This window comes from Narcine bancroftii, chromosome 6, assembly GCF_036971445.1.
Source record: "Narcine bancroftii isolate sNarBan1 chromosome 6, sNarBan1.hap1, whole genome shotgun sequence".
Lineage (NCBI taxonomy): Eukaryota > Metazoa > Chordata > Chondrichthyes > Torpediniformes > Narcinidae > Narcine > Narcine bancroftii.
In genome coordinates this window covers 188,669,807-188,687,122 of record NC_091474.1, presented here as the reverse complement: position 1 = coordinate 188,687,122, position 17,316 = coordinate 188,669,807, and the positions used below count along the sequence as shown (strand labels likewise).

General features: G+C 40.9%; 1 protein-coding gene across 2 annotated transcripts in view; it reads right to left on the bottom strand.

The window, feature by feature from the left end:
* LOC138736878 (ectonucleotide pyrophosphatase/phosphodiesterase family member 3-like) overlaps positions 1-17,316 on the bottom strand; it is a 120,592-nt gene that overhangs the window by 101,111 nt on the left and 2,165 nt on the right. For both annotated transcript variants that reach the window (XM_069887026.1, XM_069887027.1), the window contains exon 2: positions 5,533-5,620. In XM_069887026.1, coding sequence (XP_069743127.1) covers positions 5,533-5,620 — 88 coding nt within the window. The remainder of the gene's footprint in view (positions 1-5,532; positions 5,621-17,316) is intronic.

Here is a 17,316-nt window from a genome sequence, read left to right as displayed (position 1 = left end):
CAGGTGTTGTTTGGCCTCAAGGTCAACCCCCCCCCCCCACCTATTCACCAACCTCATTCCCAATTGCAAGCCATTAGCCACCAGGAGTAGACAGTTCTGTGCTGCTGACAGGTTGTTTATCAAGTCGGAACGGTTATACCCAGCGGTTATCGGGCGAAAGCTGAGTCATTGTCAAGAACAGGGAAAAAAATAGGATGGACATTGACTACAACCAGTCTATCAACCGGTATACGCAGCTTGATGCATACCCATTCCCCGCATAGCCGATATGGTAAACCAGTTTGCACAGTATCAGGTATTTTCCACGATCATCCCGAAGTCAGCCTACCACCAGCTCCTGATCTGTCCAGCAGACCGCCAGTATATGGCATATGAGGTGGACGGCCATCTCTATCACTTCCTCCAGGTCTCTTTTGGCATCACAAATGGGGTCTTCGTTTTCCAATGGAAAATGGACCGCATGGTGGACCATTACAATCTACAGACCATAATCTGCAGGACCATGATGCTAATCTCAACGTTCCTTCGAGTAGCGAAATGCATGAACCTGACTTATAACAAGGACACATAGTCTTCCAGATAGCATGACTGGCCATCCTTTGCTGTGTTGTTGAGAACGGCATCATTGGCCCCGACCCGGATCGCATGCGTCCGTGGATGGAGCTTCCCCTTGTCCGTTGAAGGAGCCCAGGGAAGCAGTACGCCACTGGAGGCACTACCTCGCTGGGAAACAGTTCACTCTTCTCACAGACCAGTGAGTGGTCGCATTCATGTTTAATAATAAACAAAGGGGCAAAATCAAAAATGTTAAAATCCTTAGGTGGAGAATCGAAATGTCTTCTTACAACTATGATATCCTCTACAGACCTGGAAAATGTGACGACCCCCCCCCCGCCCCCCCCGGATGCCCTATCCAATGGAACCTGTGCTAGTCTTCAAATGGACAAACTACAAACTATTCGCAATAACCTCTGTCATTCTGGAGTTACCAGGTTTTTCCATTTTGTCAAATTTTGAAATCTACCTTACTCCATCTAATAGATCTAGACAATGACTAGAAACTGTCAGGTCTGTGCCGAATGCAAACCGCAGTTCTACCAACCAGAAAAGACATATCTCAAGGCAATGCACCCCTTCGAGCACCTCAGTATCAAATTCAAGGGTCCCCTCCCCTCCTCCAACCTGAATGTCTATTTCCTTACTGTTATCAATGAATATTCCCATTTCCCCTTTGCTATCCCATTACCACGGTCACTGTTACCAAGGCTCTGTGTAGTATCTTCGCACTTTTTGGGTACCCTGCTTTATCCACAGTGACTGGGCTACATCGTTCATGAATGATGAGCTGCGGCAGTACTTGTTGGCCAGTGGTGTCGTCACAAGCAGAGATAATGGGCAAGTGAAAGGGAAAACGCCATGGTCTGGAAGACCATCCTGCTGGCACTGAAGTCACCGGGTCTCTACGTCTTCCATTGGCAAGAAGTCCTCACAGGTGCACTTCACTCAGTTCAATCCCTTTTATGTACAGCCACCAACAGCACGCCTCATGAACAGATGTTTGCCTTCCGTCAGACGTCCGCTTCACCTGGCTTACCTCACCAGGACCTGTCCTGCTCCACAAGCACGTCAGGCAATCTAAGACTGACCCATTGGTTGAGAGAGTTCGCCTCCTCCATGCTAACCCCCAGTATGCCCACGTTGCTGTGGTAAACCACTGTTATACCATGATTGGCTGCTACTGATTGAACACGCCTCCCAAGACTGATCCTACCCATAGTCCCTTGCATATCACCCTTTTACTTTTGCTCTGATCAGTCAAGGAGGTGGATGGTTGTTTGATAGGGTTCTGGTCTTTGTTTCACTACTCAGCCTTTTGTGAATTATTGATGGTACATCAATCCCCATCCCTCTCCTCTCCTAGTTCCTTCTAGTCTTTTCCAACTCCACCATCAGATTACATCCATCCTTCACTTTTCCCTTTAGGATTGCCATTATCATCTTCCTTACTTAACGTGATGAAAATTAAAGGTGATGGGGAACTAATGGATATGGATAAGTGGTGCTGAGTCTGTGACCAGAGCCATGAGCAATTGATTGATGGAGCACACCTCCATGGGCCAGATAGACATCACTAGCTCCTATTTCTTAACAGATTCCAGCACAAGTGGTCTGTGTGTTCCTGCTATTGTCCTCCTCCACTGCCCCAACCTGGCTCCACGTATCCCATTTTTAAAATCTCTTATTTTCTCTCTCTGTTTTACTTTAAACCTGCTGCATTTTGGCTGGGGATTCTCTCATGATTTACAAAGATGTGAATGAACTACATTCTTTTAGCTCAAAGGTATTTTCCGCCAGTTACAGTTGTTCATGTATCCTTCGTCAGCTGACCCTTGAACATCTCAAACTATTTCTGTAAGTGCCCAGGCTGCTTGATAAGCTGATTCTGCTCTTAATGCGCGAACATGAGAAAAATTCCAGTTCAAAGACCATACACTTTCTATTTTTATTTGGCCACTCTCCATTACTCAAATTCCCTCTCATTCTCATTTCAATGTGAAGTCCACAGGCTAATTAATTCTTGTGATTTTATTTCTGAATTAGAACATTGATCAGAAATGTTGTACAAAGTCAGGAGTTATGATTTTATCTATGTTCCTACTCATGGGCAATGCTAAACTAATCAGAAGTAACACATTTTAGGTATGACTTCAAACTGTGCTTTAAATTAAGCAAATCCTTCTGGGTTTCAAAAAAACGTCTTGCCGCAAAGTTTGCAACTGCAGTTGTCATTTGGCAAACAATCTTAATTCACAGTGGCTTGTGAATTAATGATTTTTGCTAGAATAAAATGTCGATGGCTCTGCTACATTACAAAAAAATCTAATTAATTCAGCTTACTGAAATGAATTCAAATGGAATGACAAATCCTTGCAAATAAGCACTTGTTTTTTTTAAATAGTAAATCTAAGACCTTAAACATATTGTAGTGGCGCTATGGCAGCTCTACAGCTCCATGTGACAATAGTGGTATAAGGGTCAATTTTGGAGAGGTTGGTTGTGCAGACTTATCTTTCCTTGCTGTGCAGGAGGCATCGAACCGGCCACGTGATGTCAGTGCGTGATGACGTCAGTGTGTGTCGAGTGCGTGATTCTGGCTTTTAAAAGGTTGCGCAGATGATTCATTCTAGAAACACCTTGTGTGATTATTTTGTCATGTCCACTGAAATTCTAGTGGCCAAAATTGGTGACTCTGACGAGTTAAAAAACGTATTTTTGAACAAACATGGACTCTGCAGCCACTGCAGTGAAGCTATTGCATTTCTGGACAGTTGAACCTGAACTGTGGTTCCAAAAGGCTGAAGTACAATTTCACCTTTGCAAAGTCGAATTGGACACCACTCATTATTACCATCTAGTCAGTGCCCTGGACCAGGCCGTCGCTAAGAGGGTTGGCGACTTCCTATGGGATCCACCACATACCGGCAAGTATAATGCTTTAAAAGCACTTTTATTAAGTGTATATGGCATCTCCCATAGGGAAAGGGCAGCCAAACTACTACATTTCGATGGGCTGGGAGACAGCGCCTCTTTAGAACTAATGGATGAAATGTTGTTCTGGCAGCAGCCAAAAGGCCCAATATTTATTCAAGCAACTATTTTTAGAGTGAATGGCAGATGATATTAGGCTCATGTTATCCAAGTGTTCATTTGAAGCCCCAAGGGCTTTAGCAGCGGAGGCAGACATCCTATGACTGGCTAAAAAGCACAGCAAGGAAAGATAAGTCTGCACAACCAACCCTTTCAAAATTGAGCCTTATACCACCATCGTCACATGGAGAACACTCTTGTGGCTGAAGACCTCAAAAACTACGAATATGTCTTCGTCTGAAGGTAAACTTTTAGTTAACCTTTATAGGCATCCTACAAAGGATCTTAAAGGATACTCAGACAAACTAGGTCGACCTGTATTTTGGACATTGGAGGTAAACCACAGTCTTTTACTATTGACAGGCTGAAACCAGCTTATGTGGACATGTCTTTCCCACTTCAGCAGCCAACAGTCCGTTGCAGAGGTCGGCAACCTAAAAGACAGACAAACCTTTCTGCCGGTTCTTGGTGGGGGGGCGGGGGGGGGGGCGGGTGGTGGCTGTCTACTGGTGCTATGGCAGAACTACAACTCCCAGGAGGCATCAAACTGGCCATGTGACATCAGTTTGTGATGATGTCAGCACATGTGGAGTGCATGATTTTGGCTTTTAAAAGTTTGTGTGGGTGATGAAGAGTAAAGCCATTTAATTCCCTCTAGAAATGCCTTGTGTGGTTATTTTGTCATGTCCACTGCAATTCCAGTGGCCACAATATCACATTTCAGAAATATATTGAATGACGAAAATCACAAAAAAAACAGCAAATGCTGAAAATTTGAAATAAAAATAAAATATTGAATTTGTTCAGCAGTTCCAGTCTGTTCAAAGAGAAACAAGGTTAGCATAAGTGACTTCATAAAACTGGGAAAGACAGAGAGTCATCCAGTCATAGAAGAATTTCAGATTCTCTTGGGAAACAGGTTTGATTGGCCCAGTGCAATGGGTGAGAGGAGGGGTGGGGGTTGTCCAGATACCCGTGATAGCTTCATGTCCCTACCACCTTCACAACCATTTTCCCCTCACCTCCACAAATCTTTATCCTGCTGTTTTGTGCCTGCCATGGAGAGAGAGTTCCTTAAGAATTAACTTTCTTCCTTGTGGTTAGTGCAGCAGTGTTTGTTTAATAGACCACCAAATCTCCTCCTTTTAAATGCACCCAGAAAATGGTGTACTGAGCATTGCAGGTATTACGAATGTTTACATTACACTGGACAACAAAGATTTTGCTTCCTGAACACTTTTGAGTGTAGTTTATGGATTTTGGCTGCTGATCAAGAAAATCACCTTAATAACAAACCGTTTTTAAAATATAACCTATTTTTGTGATCACCTATCATATTTCAAGCATACAGAACCATAAAGTGCATCACATCATTGAAAATTAATTTGCTGCATTTGCACTTGGACATCTTCCCTGCTGATCTTGGTGCAGTCAGTGACAAACATGGGTGAAAGGTTTCACCAGGACATTGCAACCATCGAAAAGTGGGATCAGGGCAACTAGAATCCATCAATGCTGGCTAACTATTGTTGAACACCGACACGAGAAGACATCAGAAGCTGAGTACAAGCAATATTTAGCAGCAAAACATAATGTCTCAGCATCATGATGCAATTAAACATGCTAACTTCAATAAAAGTTAATTTAATGTTTGTCCAACTTCCTACATGATGGAGCAAATCTGAAAATCTGAAAATATCTTTGAAAATCAGTTTGAAGTTGACTATCAAATCCCCAATTTTTTTTTTTCAGGAAGCAAACCTTTTGAAAAAATATGATGTTCAGGGTTATGAATCAAATAGTTGAAATTATTGGCGACTCATTCCATAAATCATTATATTGCGACATGATGAATTATGTAGGAAATTAGTAAACTAAAGTTACCTTTCTGTTCATCAGGTGATGTTTGATGTTTCAGGCCCAATCCTAGACCGAGTCCCAAGGATACCACAATTAAAGAGACACCCAACACCTGCAGAAATAAGGACATGACAATAGTTCAACAGAATTACTCAAACAAAAATTGTACAAATGATAACAAAATTTCTTATTGCAGCATCTTACAATCTTTGCTTCATAGATAAAAAAACTTTTCTCCTTTAAAACATTATTCGAAGTAATCTTCCAGAAAAAGATAATATTTTTGAAATAGGTGTGAGTCACTTATAACCCTAAATTATTATAGAATGCGATTTGTTTTGACAGTGTTGCAACACTATGTTGAGGCTCGATTTGTGAAGAAAGTAATTAGTAGAAATCCCTACCAAGTTTACTAAAATTAATATAACCTGATGTAAGAATTTGAGAGGATGAAGTTATGGTCTAGGTGATGTCTCAATATTTTAAGACTGGTCAATCAGCATATGCTAAGATTGAGAACAGATAAACAGATCAAACATTCCTCTCAGCTTTTTCCAATATCAAAAATGTATTCATAATTCTAATTTTGTTGCAAATACATTGACCGACTAAAATATGCTGAGACAGATCCTGTCTGACTGGTAACATGGATCCACTCCAAATGCCAACCACAGCAACAGGTCTATATCATCTCGCAGACTCTACACAACACTCTGGAACACCTGGACAACAAAGATACGGGCATTAGGATGCTCTTTATCGACTACAGTTCGGCATTCAATACCATCATCCCCTCAAAAGTGATCAGCAAATTCCAAGACCTGTGGTTCAATACCCCACTATGTAATTAGATCCTGACTGTCCTCACCCCCATATCCAAATCAGTGTGGATTAGCAAGAACATCACCTCCACAATTGCCATCACCACTGTTGCATACTTAGTTTCCTCTGTTTTACTTGCTTTACACCTATCGCTGATGATACCACTGTAGTGGGCTGTATACAGGACACAGGAGGGAGATTGAAAACTTGGAAAAATAGTGTACTATAACTATGTCACCAAAACTAAGGAGATGATTGTAGACTTTGGGAAGGGAAAATCAGAGGTACAAGATCCAGCAATGATTGGGAGATCAAAGGTGGATAGGGTCACCAAATGTAAATTCCTGGGAGTAATTATCTCAGAAGATCTTTTCTGGACCCAACACACTAATGGCATCATGAAGAAAGCACGTCAGCACTTATATAGAGGTTTGGTATAACATCGGATACCTTGGCAAACTTTTACAGGTGAGTAGTGGTAAGTCTATGACCGGCTAAATCACTGCCTGGTATGGAGTACCAATACCTCTCAGCAGAAAGCCCTGAAAAAAGGTAGTGGACACAGCCTAGTATATCACATGCAAAACTCTCTCTACTATCGAGAACATCTGCATGGAGTGCAGCAGCAATCATCAAGGATCCACACTACCCAGGACATGCTCTGTTCCAGCTACTACCATCAGGAAAGAAGTTTAGGTGCTACAGCTGGTTCAGACATAGTTGCTACCCCTCCATCCTCAGACTCCTAAACAACCTCAGTCAGAAACTCATTTAAGAACTCTTACTTTTCATATTATTTATAACTGAATATTTTGCCGCATTTGCACATTTTGTTTACATTTCTCTCTTTTGAATACATATCTTATTCTTGAATACAATTTACACTATCAATAAGTAGAAATTTTCCCTGGCCCACAGGTTTATATCTCATAAATTTAAATATACAGCAAGGTAATAGGCCTTTTTGGTCCACAAGCCCAAGCTGCCCAATTACACCCAATTAACATACTACCCCCAGTATGCTTCAAATGCAGCGGCAGATTAACCATTAGGCTGAGCATGGGGACCAGGAGGATAAGGAGGCTCAAGTCCCTAGACTTCAGCTTACTCAGTAAAGGGTAACCTGGTCTTGGTTTATTGTTTCATACTTACTGCGGGTCTGTGCAAGTGAAGCCAGTGACCGTGAGCCAGAGTCATTGTTGTGCCACTGCCGGGATGATGCGTGCTGTAGTTTCTAGGAGCTAGCACAGCAGCATGAAGATTTGGCGCTGCAGCCTATGCAATCCTCTATCTTTCCACCAAACTATTAGATTTTTAACGTCCAATTTGGTTGGAGAGACATTAAAAATCTAATAGTTTGATCGGATGATTGGGGGACAGAGGCAGTTTTGGCAAGAGGTTTCAAGCCAGGACCAGTTGGAGGAAGCTGACCAGTGTCCAGACTGTGCATCTTAAGTCACATCGAGGTGGCTCACAGGAGAGAAGCGGTAAAGGGGAATTTTTTTAGGGAGGCAGGTGCAGGGAAGTGACCGCTCCCTAAGCACGTTTGTTCAAAAGGTGCACTTGTGTCTGAACTGCTGCAGATGCCATGGTCTCACAGTTCAAACACAGGTGCCACTGATCTGTACTGCCATCTCCTTGTGTGTACTCCCTTCTGATTTGGCTATTAGCTGGCATGAATTGCTGCAAACACAAAGCATGAAAATAATTTGATGTTTGAAATCGGAGAGGGAGAGCCCAAGAGGTGAGAGCTGTAAGTAAAATGTTTGTTTTATCTAAAAACTGAATTGATTTACAAATTATGCCCCATAAGTCAGGTAGGCCGAGGGGAGGGTTCAGAGTCAGGCGTCGGGAGCTCCAGTGTCGGCCAGGGAGAGGGTTCAGAGCTCCCAATGCCCGACTCCAAACCCTTCCCTTAGCCTACACTGGAGCTTTTGATACCCGAGTCTGAACCCATACCTGTCTCCTCGGAGTCCAGAGGGTTATTTTTGCACTGGGAGTGTAGATAAAATAATGAACGGAGTGCATTCTCATTATAAAATTATTTCAAATGTAAAATATATGTGATTTTATTAAATAATAGCTAATTTTAAAGGCAGTCATCGTTTCAATAGTTGAAATTATTCGCGACTCATTCCAGTCGTTCCTCTTGGGGTGGTGAATCTAGGAGGGAGCTGAGAGGTGGAAAATGCTAATAAGGCAGGTGGCTCCAAGCTCGGAGGGGGAGGGAGAAAGAGAGAGAGGGAGAAAGAAAGGAGAGAGAAAGTTGAAAGGAGCTGGGGTGGGAGTTGTCGAAGTGGTACCTGTCTGCGCTGCGAACAAGTGAAAGACAGGAGATCAGAAAGTCTCTCCCCACACCACGACTGATCTGAAGGACACGGACACACATGCACAACCCTTCCTCTACCACTTTGTGGATGGCAGAAGCAAAGGTTGCCTGGCTGTGGCTGCCAATTTAAGAGAGTGTGTTAGTGTATGTATGCATGCTGGTTGCAAGATGTGTGTGCACACACACATGCACACAGCTATGGTTGTGGTGCCTTTTTATGTGCTCTTGCTCCCCCTCTCATTAAAACTTGGCTACACCCCTGCAGGGGATGGGACTTACTTAAGATCAGCCTAGATCTGGATGGTTAATCCGCCACTGTTTGGATGATGGGAGAAAATCAGAGCCCCTGGGGAAAACCCACACAGACACAAAGAGAATATACCACCTCCTTAGAACAGTGCTGGATTCAAACCTCGGTCCTGATCACTGGCATTGTAACAGCATTTCACTAACTGCTACGCTAACCATGTCCTCTGGCAATAAATTTATTCCCTCCATAATCACTGATGTTAATTTTTACTAGATGGGGTCCAAATACCAATCTGTTATACTCCACAACTCAGAGGCTTCCAATCCATGAGGGACCTGTTTATTAAAAGATTTTATTTATTTATCTTTTCTCAATTAATTTATCCAAATTAATTAGTCTAATTCCATGCATTCTAATCTTGCTTGGCATCCTCCAGTGTGGCATCTCCTTGAAAGTCTGAATATCCAATCTCAAAGAAATCCAGTAGATCAGTTAAACATAATTTTTCTTCTATAAATTCACCTTGACTCTTTACAATCAAACTTTATTTTGATATAACATATCATATAACATCTTTCATATAACATCTTTTGTTATATATTTCAGTATTTTCCAATCAACATCAGACGGATAGGTTAATAGTTACTTGTTTACTCTCTCATTTCAATAAGATTACCTCTTTCTCATTGAGTTCGCTCGACACTCTGCAATCTTTGAGTAAGACAACTTTTTGGAACCATTAACCTACCCAATGCATCTTCATTAAACTATCTCCGATGCAAGTATATCATGGAATCCAAAGCTGCATACAGTACTCCAAGTTAAGTCTGACCAATAACATGATTTTACTTCTTTTATACTCCACTCCCCGAACACTAAAAGCCATCATTCAGTTGGCCTTCCTAATGACTCTCTGTTCCTGCAGGCTAACCTTTCGTGTTCCGTGTCCAAAGAACACTCAGATCCCGTTATACAGCAGCATAGTGATTTATCAGTGTCTTTGTTGACTGCAAGTTCTCCTCAGAATTTTAATTGTTGGCTGATGTGACAGACAGATAGAGGTGGGAGAGGGGAAATAGAAAAGAGAAGGAATGAGTCCAGCGAGGGAAGTTTTGAGAAAAACAATTAAAGGAAATATCCTTTGCACATCCCCCTTCTCAAGATCCATTAGGATCATGGTTGCTTCAATAAAATCCACTCTCGGTCTTCTAAACTTCAGCAGATACAAGCCTCCACTCTCCACCCTTTTCTCATGAAACAGTACACCTATTTTAGGTACAGTTGGAGGAAGCTGACTAGGTACAAACCTAGTGAACACTCCCTGAACTGCCTGCATTTTAGCATTCTATCTTAGGTCTCGACAATAACCTACAAAACTGAAGCAGAAGAAACTCAATATTTTTGTATTCAATTAGCCTGACAATGAAAATGGTAACATTGTGTCAGCTTTCCTAATTATCTACCATATCTGCAAAGTAACTTTTTGCAAATCATGCATTGGGACACCCAGAAAACTCTTGATCTCAAAACTCTGCAATCTCTCACAGAAAGAATAATTTCTTTTTTTCCCCAATGGAAATTGTAATTTTTCCCTGTAAAGGATGCTCCTTTTACAGTCACAGTGTGTTCATTGTATTTGGACTGTCCAAAATGAGTATCCATAAAGAGTCTCTTGGTTTCTGGTAACCCTCCCTACATCCCCCCCACCCAAACATTTCTTTTTAATAAAAATCACCCCTCTCCTTGCTAGTCTCATTCCTCCTTCTATTTCCACCACCACCTCTATCTGCCTGTCACCCAGCTCTCCCATCCCTTCCTCCTGTCGGAGAGCCTCTTCCTCAGCCTCCTGCCACTTCTTCCTTTCACATTGTTTCTTACTTTTTAAAATTTTATTTCCCTTGCACTTGTATCTACCATTCTATTTGGCCTTCTGGCCCTTTTTTAATGAAACGTAATGTCTGGAAATGTTCTATTGCCTTCCATGGATACTGCTTGATCTGTGGAATTTCTTCAGCATTTTGTGTGTCACTCCAGTTCTCCAGCATCTACAGTCTTTCTTGTTTACTTCTTGGGTTCTCTACCAAGAAGAATTCAGTCTGGTTGAAGAGCATGGCCAAGAGATCCAAAGCTAATTAGCTGTAAACATAAGATATTCCTGGATTGAAAGCTCCATTATGTATCAAGAGCAAAGAAACAGTTCTACAAGTAGCTGGTCTAAGGTGTAGCAGTGAACTCATTTCCTAAATAACATATGAAAGTTACAGAGAGCTCAGGAGGCCCTGCAACCAACTGATTGGGTTCTTTGGTGCTGTCAAGTTCACCTATAGTCCAACCATCCAAGGACACACCCCATTTAGAGCCAAGAATGGAGGTGAACTTATTAAGGACAAAGATTCAGACAGTGTCTGCTCAAAGATATATTTCAAAGATCTTCTCAACTGTGACTCTTTCCTTAATGTGAAGGTGCCCATTTCTTCAAGCCTTGCTACCACATCCAACCAATAAGATGCCAAAAAAGCAAGTGCCAAATAAAACAAAGCAATGGGATCAGAGAGTATTAATACTGAAGGCTTAGCCGAGGTGAACTCAGTGATACCTCAAACCCTGCCCAAACCCAAATCTATGATAGTATTGCCATGCTACACCCTCAAGGCAATGGATACCACAAATACTCCACAATCCTCTAGAATTAACACCAGCATCCAAAAAAATCTAAAGCAACAATTTTTTTTTCCATTTAAATATGTTAGTTTTCTGCTTTCATGTCTGTGCTTGATGTTCTTATTTCTCAATACTGACCAGTTCTTGTTCGTACCAGTGTTTCGATTACCCCCATGCTCATTAAAGCACAGAAGCATTAAAAGCACAATTCCCAAGTGCAACCCACAATATTTTTTTGCCTATCGCTTTTTAGAAATATTGTATTTCATTCATGATAAGCAAGAACTCAATTTTAACTTTTGATAATATAGCATAGTAATGGTTTGCTTTCCTGTACTGGAGCAAACCTCGAGATTATTGATCTGTCTCTCAAGAGCAGATTTGAACTTGCAGCCTTCTGACTCAGAGGTGAGTGAATCACAACTGAAACATGGACCTTTAACACAAACATAAAATAACAGCAATGGAACCATTTTCACTCTGAATTAAAAATTATTCTCCATCTTATCTAATCACCAATTATCTTCTTTCTTCAGCCAGTTGCCATATATTTAGAGCTGACATTTGTTATTTAATTTAAAACATGTTTGAATGCAGTGATTTGAAAATAGTTTCAAGATACTGAGTGCTTGTGGCCTTTGCCATTATGAAGCCATTCCACTAAGAAGTGAATATGAATATAAATTCAGCAAAACTTATGGTTATATAGTCAGATTTATCAGTTATTAGAGATACTAGTGTTGATTGAACATAGTTTAAGCAACTTAAATAAACAAACTGCAGGTTGGCTAAATTCAATTTCAAAACAAACTATGACACAATTTGTTATCCAGGCATGGAAATTAAAAAAAACTACAGATATTAAAAAGTCTGAGCAATCTTTGATCTAAAATGTAAACTACTTATCATTCAATAGTTGCTTTCCAATCTAAGGTAAAGATTCCATTATTGTCACATAATATTACATTTAGAATGTACTACTGAGTGTTTCCATTTGTTTTCTCCATTGAAAAAATTAATTGTAGGAGAAAGATAATTATATTTGTATGAAAAATCCTTCAGAATCAACAAATTTATCTATAGTTTGATCACTATTCTGTACTGGCAGATTCAAATGTACAATAAAATATTAAAATAATAATACTAAAACCATTTCAAATTAAGTATGGCGAGTGTACAAGATTTCTTAGACTATCAAATTACTTACCACACATAGTATCTTGTATATTTTTAGTTTTTTACTTTCCTGAGATTCTGCCATTTCCAAATACTTTTCTTAGATAGAAACAAAAGTGGTCAAAGCTGGTTAAATTATTGCTGTTCTATCTCTCAAGCTCTCCACTATTTTTTACTACTTTGCCATCTACCAATCTGTTGATTCACATGGCCTCATGCACAATGCATGTTGAGTTTAATGTCCTTATTATTATGTATGGCAGATGGAATTTATTAACCAAGGTAATAAATCCAAATTATGAGTTTGAAACTGATTAACTAAGTTGCTGAATAGAATTTTTGAATGATTACAAAGTGTTGTTTATTTGCTATAAAATAACTTTTTAAATGTTCAGATGACTTTTTATTAAACATGAATTATGTCTGAAATTGCATATCATGTGAATCACTCTGTTTCCTGACACCAGTTTGTAAGTTCAATTGCACAGGTTTGGAGAGTAGTTCTATTATATAGATTCATATTTTTATATTCTGTAACTGCAATAAAAATGTCCATGTCAGCAAATAACTTGATATATTTTGGGTGTCAACAGATTAATGTCCACTTCACTGTGAACCACCCATAATTAAATATATGTTTTAACTGATGTCAGCACACTGAGCCATAAGTTGAGAGAGAAACACATTAAAAGCTCTTCCATGGAGTTAAACATTAATAGTGCTAAGATAGATGAATTTCCACCAAGTTGGAAATTTCTTTATTTAAAATTTGTTTTGTCCCATTTCATGAATGCAAAATATATTTGACTATTATTATAGATGGTTTATGGATATTGCGCGAAACAGAGGAACTACTGACATGGTCTTTGCCCTCAGACAGCTCCAAGAAAAGTGCAGAGAACAAAACAAAGGACTCTACATCACCTTTGTTGACCTCACCAAAGTCTTCGACACCGTGAGCAGGAAAGGGCTTTGGCAAATACTAGAGCGCATCGGATGTCCCCCAAAGTTCCTCAACATGATTATCCAACTGCACGAAAACCAACAAGGTCGGGTCAGATACAGCAAAGAGCTCTCTGAACCCTTCTCCATTAACAATGGCGTGAAGCAAGGCTGTGTTCTCGCACCAACCCTCTTTTCAATCTTCTTCAGCATGATGCTGAACCAAGCCATGAAAGACCCCAACAATGAAGACGCTGTTTACATCCGGTACCGCACGGATGGCAGTCTCTTCAATCTGAGGCGCCTGCAAGCTCACACCAAGACACAAGAGAAACTTGTGCGTGAACTACTCTTTGCAGACGATGCCGCTTTAGTTGCCCATTCAGAGCCAGCTCTTCAGCGCTTGACGTCCTGCTTTGCGGAAACTGCCAAAATGTTTGGCCTGGAAGTCAGCCTGAAGAAAACTGAGGTCCTCCATCAGCCAGCTCCCCACCATGACTACCAGCCCCCCCACATCTCCATCGGGCACACAAAACTCAAAACGGTCAACCAGTTTACCTATCTCGGCTGCACCATTTCATCAGATGCAAGGATCGACAATGAGATAGACAACAGACTCGCCAAGGCAAATAGCGCCTTTGGAAGACTACACAAAAGAGTCTGGAAAAACAACCAACTGAAAAACCTCACAAAGATAAGCGTATACAGAGCCATTGTCATACCCACACTCCTGTTCGGCTCCGAATCATGGGTCCTCTACCGGCATCATCTACGGCTCCTAGAACGCTTCCACCAGCGTTGTCTCCGCTCCATCCTCAACATCCATTGGAGCGCTTTCATCCCTAACGTCAAAGTACTCGAGATGGCAGAGGTCGACAGCATCGAGTCCACGCTGCTGAAGATCCAGCTGCGCTGGATGGGTCACGTCTCCAGAATGGAGGACCATCGCCTTCCCAAGATCGTGTTATATGGCGAGCTCTCCACTGGCCACCGTGACAGAGGTGCACCAAAGAAAAGGTACAAGGACTGCCTAAAGAAATCTCTTGGTGCCTGCCACATTGACCACCGCCAGTGGGCTGATAACGCCTCAAACCGTGCATCTTGGCGCCTCACAGTTTGGCGGGCAGCAACCTCCTTTGAAGAAGACCGCAGAGCCCACCTCACTGACAAAAGGCAAAGGAGGAAAAAACCAACACCCAACCCCAACCAACCAATTTTCCCCTGCAACCGCTGCAACCGTGTCTGCCTGTCCCGCATCGGACTTGTCAGCCACAAACGAGCCTGCAGCTGACGTGGACTTTTTACCCCCTCCATAAATCTTCGTCCGCGAAGCCAAGCCAAAGTAAGTATTATGGATATTGTATATGCTCAGCATTGGCCATGAATAGAACAATATGAGATATTGAGCAATCTGCTATTCCTTGTGTCCAATGCTCAAAATCAAAAATCTTCACAATGAATTCCGGTCACACTTGTACTGCTTGTACATCTAAACATTATTCCACCCAGTAATGAGAAACAGTGATTTAGCAGGAATGGATATGGGAGTCTAATTTTCACACACCATTTGTTAATAATACCACTTGTCAATGATCTCTGAATGACCTTCTTTGGAGTTATAACAAGGCCTTGTGTCAGTTTAAGGAATAGTATCTAATCTTCAATCTGGCCATGCTGCAGTATTGTGGACTCACAGACATATAGATCAGAAACAAATCCTTTCACCCACCATGTCAATGCCAACCATCAAGTACCTATCCACTCTAATTTCATTGACTCAAAATAGAATTCAACAACTTCAAGTAATTTACTTTTTCTATATCAAAAGTGTTCAATTCAGCTGTAAATCATCTACTTGTTCCATTGATTCAGTTTTTCTCTACTACCACCAGACTTACCATGGATTTTCAACAGCATAGCATCTCACAATTCTATATCTTTTTATCTGTATTCCCCATTTCTCTTTCTAATTTCGTTTTCCCTTCAACTAGACACCTTCATTAAAAATGACAGAAGGAGAAGACAACGAAATGAACTGACTCAGTCTATAAAAGACAAAAATTTCTTGTTTATTTTATTAAGTGACGACATTGTTTAACGGGTTTAATATATCTTATAGATTGAACTTTGAATAAATGGGAAGGGGGAGAGAGGGAGGGAGGGAAGGGAGGGAGGGAAGGGAGGGGGGAATAGGGGAGAAAATGACACTGTATATATTCAAGAGAAAAATGTCTGTATGTATTTTGGTCAGTATGGTTTATTGTGTGAAAAATAAAAAAAATAAATAATTTTTAAAAATTGTCCCCAAGGAAATCTGAGTTTCACCCCATAAGGGATATCAAAAATCAAAAGAACTATAGATGCCAGAAAACAGATGTAAAAACAGGAAATGCTGGAAACACTCAGCTGATCAGGCAGCATCTGTGGAAAAAGAGATCAAGTTTATTGTCATATGTACCATGATGCAATGATGGAGTTTGTTTAGCTAGACCAATTAGATATCTCACATGTGGAACAAGACATAAGACACAGTGCAGAAGTGTAGTTACAAAGATAGATCAGATAAACAGAGTTAGTGTTTGAGGTCAGAGGTCTTTAATTAGTACTGGGAAGAAGTCGATATATTGAACTGCAGGGACATGCTTTGTTTTTGCTGTTACCATCAGTAAAGAAGTATCGGTGCCACAAGACTCGCACAATCAGATTCAGGATCAGCTGAATTCCATCATCAGATTCCTCAAAAATAAACTATATCAGGGACTTATTAAAAGACTCTTAACTTTACACTTTATTGATATTTTTCTCTCGGTATTGCACAGTTTGTGTACATTTCTTTATTTGTTTACATATGTACATTGAGTACTTTTTCCCCCCTACTAAGTGGTAATTCTGCCTTGCCCGCAAAAAAATGAATCTCAGGGTTGTATGTGACATCATGCATGTGACAATAAATATCAAAAAATCTGAACTCTAAATCCAAATTTGTAGGGAGGTCGAAATTTGCAGGAGCCACGGTCCGCAGAGACTATAATAGTGGGGATGGATGTGCATCCTCTGAAGCCTGGAAGATATGACTGGAAACACATCAGATGCACTTTTTAAGGGAATGTGGCTTTTCCTCCATGGTGGTCCACAAGACATAGGAACAGAAATAAACTATTCAGTTCATCGAGTCTACCTCACTATTCAATCATAGCTGATCCCTTCTCCCACTCAGCCTCCCTCCCTGGCCTTCTCCCCAAAACCTTTGATGCCCTAGCTAATCAAGAACCTATCAATCTCTGCCTTAAGCACACCCAATAACTTGGCCTCCACAAGTGCCTGTGGCAACAAATTCCACAGATTCACCACCCTCTGGCTGAAGAAATTCCTCTGGATCTCAATTAAGATTACCCCTCATGCTTCTGATTTCCAATAAGTGCAAGCCAAGAGCCAATGATACTCGCATAACTCTTTCATTCCTGGAATCATCCTAGTGAATCTCCTTTGAATCCTCTCCAATGGCAGCACATCGTTTCTTAAATGAGGAACCCAAAACTACAATTGAGGTCTCACCAGTGCCGCAACATCATATCCCTGCTTTTCTATTTTATTCCTCTTGAAATGAATACCATCATTGCATTTGCCT